Source organism: Anopheles cruzii, unplaced genomic scaffold, assembly GCF_943734635.1.
Source record: "Anopheles cruzii unplaced genomic scaffold, idAnoCruzAS_RS32_06 scaffold02341_ctg1, whole genome shotgun sequence".
Lineage (NCBI taxonomy): Eukaryota > Metazoa > Arthropoda > Insecta > Diptera > Culicidae > Anopheles > Anopheles cruzii.
In genome coordinates this window covers 1-3331 of record NW_026455926.1, presented here as the reverse complement: position 1 = coordinate 3331, position 3331 = coordinate 1, and the positions used below count along the sequence as shown (strand labels likewise).

The 3331-nt window shown below is 40.2% G+C and overlaps 1 protein-coding gene across 1 annotated transcript; it reads left to right on the top strand.

The window, feature by feature from the left end:
- Positions 1–1442: 1442 nt before the first annotated feature.
- LOC128276749 (uncharacterized) lies at positions 1443–2684 on the top strand (the record flags this gene model as incomplete). The annotated part of the gene is made up of 2 exons (XM_053015209.1): positions 1443–2234; positions 2310–2684. Coding segments are annotated over exons 1-2 (1167 nt in total), but the record flags the coding sequence as incomplete, so codon positions are not given.
- Positions 2685–3331: the final 647 nt, after the last annotated feature.

The window sequence follows — 3331 nt, the reverse complement described above, 5'->3', positions numbered from 1 at the left end:
AGTGAATCCATGTGGCCCACAAACGACGATCAGTGTCGCTAAAAAACCAGATTAAGCAAACTATAATTGCTTGCTGGCGGTATTTTTTTTGGGTATTTGTCACGGGTTACGAACACCGCGTTTTTTGCACTAACCCACTATCAGTGCTCAAAACAGGTCCCCTTCGTCGCTAACGACCTCACAGCAAAGGGCCCACACAGTGAGCTGCAACATTACCACTGATCCACTGATTCACAATCCACTGAACCGAACTACTGATTGATAGATTATCTTACGCATGACCGTACAGTTGCTTTGGCGCAGGAATGTCTGCAACACCCTCGCCACGCATACCACTTTTCTTGTCATACCTCTTTGTCCAGTTGGTTGGCTGGGGTACTTAGCAGTGCCCGACATTACGCCATACGGACGACGGCGATACGGTGAGGCGGACTCCGTTCTGAGCAGTGGTTCCCACGGTGGATTTAACCCGTTCCCGAACTACGACACCGTGGTAACATAAGTAATTTGAAGACTTCATAAAAATTCCAAAATTTGTTGAAAATGTCGCCGGATCATCAACCATTCCCTGGCAGTTGCTGCGCACATCGTTCTCATTCAATTCCAAGTCATCCAGCACTCGTCTAACCTGCAGCGAAACGGATGCTCATTTCACTAAATACATTTCTTTACACCTTACTTACCTTTATAATGTTTGAACTGATTCAAAACATATCGCCGCACACCAAATGCTCGTTCCAAAACCAAATGAATGGCAATACACCATTCATTCATGCCGTCGGGTACATGCTGGATCGGGTACAGTCGCTGTGTATGTATTTGGCCGGGTACGCTTGACGGCGTTTTTACGATTTGTCGATGGGCCAAGTACGAAGCTAAAATAGAACAGACATCAATCGGTGCACAAAACTAGAATTATTTAAACGATTAGTTTGACCCATAACACGGAACGACAACGAAATAAACTAAACGAGCGAACTGCACTGACACGCCGCCGTCACCGCCGCCTACTGCGCATAAAGTTTGGCAGTAGTGCGCATGCGCATACGCGGAAACAGAAATGTACGTTTACCCCGTTTCTTTCTATCTCATGTTGCATATGTAGAGTTGGTGCAGGTAAGCACACAACCAAACTTCAGTGCGTATGGTCAGTTTTTGGAAATGTATTATGTAGCTGAATGTAAGGAATCATTCTAAGCGTGTATTTCCTCACAGCCAGTTGGTATTTCTCAACACTTCTGTTCAATGAAGTTAACGTAGTTTCATTTTTGCAAGTTATTCGTTCAAAATTATCCAACTTAGAAAAAGAAGGTGAGTTGATAGTATTGTTAGTTATCTAAGTTGCTTGGAAGTTGGTATAAAGTTAGTGCAGTAACTACGTTAGTTGTCCGGTGATCTATGGAATACTGGTTTTAAATCAATTATGCGTGTTCTTTTCAGTAATGTATGCGATAGTGCAAACTACCGGCCCAAAGGGGCAAAAGGAATTGTCTGTTGTGCCAAAAGCATGGCTGGCCTTTAGTACGAAATTTCAAAAACCAGTACTAAGATGGCCAACAAAATGTACCGTTGAGCAACAGCGACAGATGATACGTGACAACAGGTTGCCCGAGACGTCTTGGTCATATCTCCAGTGTACTGTTAAAAGAGAATTTGCTACTTTTGCGGAGGCAAACGTAGCAATTGATGAGATGTCCGACATGTCCAGTAGTAGTTCCTGCCAGCCGAGTACTCCCAAGAAAAAGAAAACAATACGTCAGCCTGACTACAACGACGAAATCATAGCAATAGACCAAAGCTTCAGTCACCATCGTGAAACCACCATCACTTCGAACCAACACCGCATGCAGCAAAGCATTTCGCAAGCTAGTGTATCAGCAACCTTCTCGCCACAATTGAAAACAACAGAAAATGTCGGTGGAGAAAATGGATTGATGGAGAAATTGACTGATATAATTAATCGGTTGGTGCGAATTGAAACGCAGAACGCACTTATAATTCAGGAGCAACGTCTACAAAAGGAAAACATCGATGGAAAAATAGAACGTCTTACCAACAGATTGGATAAAATGGACGTATCGCTGGCAGAAACGATAGTAATGCTGCCATCGATCATCGACAAACTAAACGTAGAGACTCAGGCACCAACATTCACTTTCGAAGCAGCTACTTCCATAGAGCAGTTGGAAGAACTGGAAACGAAGCTGTACGATGAAGCTTTCCTCCAAGATATGGTACGCAAAACGCTCTGAGAGATCCGACAGATATATCTTTTCTATTATATAATTAACTTGTTATGTTTATTTCAGATTCGTTGGCTGGAATGGAATGTGATTGGAGAGAAATCAGAAAAACGTATGAACATATGCTTAGACCTTTTGCTTTCCACTGACCTGCAGTGCAATTCCACTTGGACCGGAACTACGATCAATGGAAAAGACAGGATAGGATTACAGCAAAGACGCAACATCACAAAACTGATCAAATCCATTGCATCAACTAAAATGGAGAAGGTAAACGATAAAATAGTCGCAAAGTTTATGATTAATAAGTTGAGGAACACTAAGAAACGATTGATGTGGAGTGGATCTAAATCTAGTCACTCATTAGTCACTAATGTAAACAATGTTCGTATGGCGAATGATTCTTTAGTATTTGATCCAGATGTTAGCTTTATTGATTACGTGAGTAGTATAGAAAATCATGAAAAGGAAAATATTCCTCATTCAAACGCGGGTATTTCTCCATACGAACAAAACATTTAATTTATACTAGACATAAGCATTTTATTCCGATACGTAGGAATCAGAATTTAGATAATAAAATGTAACATAATATCAATTAATAAAATAAATATAAATAATGTAAATAATGAACTTCACTCTCGTAATGTATGTATGATTGGAATCATTACAAAACTATCATTCTTGTAATCTAAAGCAGCTAGTTTACATTTAATAGCCTCAATATTGAATTTGCTTATCACATTAGATATACTCTTTTTTTCAACGACATAAATATTAATTGCCGAGGAAACAATTGGTTGCGCAAAGCGATTTGATTTAGAAAGGAATTCTTTGCCAAATATTTCAAAATGTCCGAGAGTGTCCAATGAACTGTCTAACGGACACAAAAACGGACATAGTTGCTCCTTGGGGAGATTCGTGTTATGGTGCTAGCAGCCAATAGGCCTTTTTTCAGTCTGAGGAAACTATTTCACTTTTATTTCTTTATTTATTATTCAATTAATTGATCAAACTAACATTTCCTAACCACATTTCCACACACATTTCCTAGCCAAATCATCCCACTGCTTGATGTCGTCTTCATC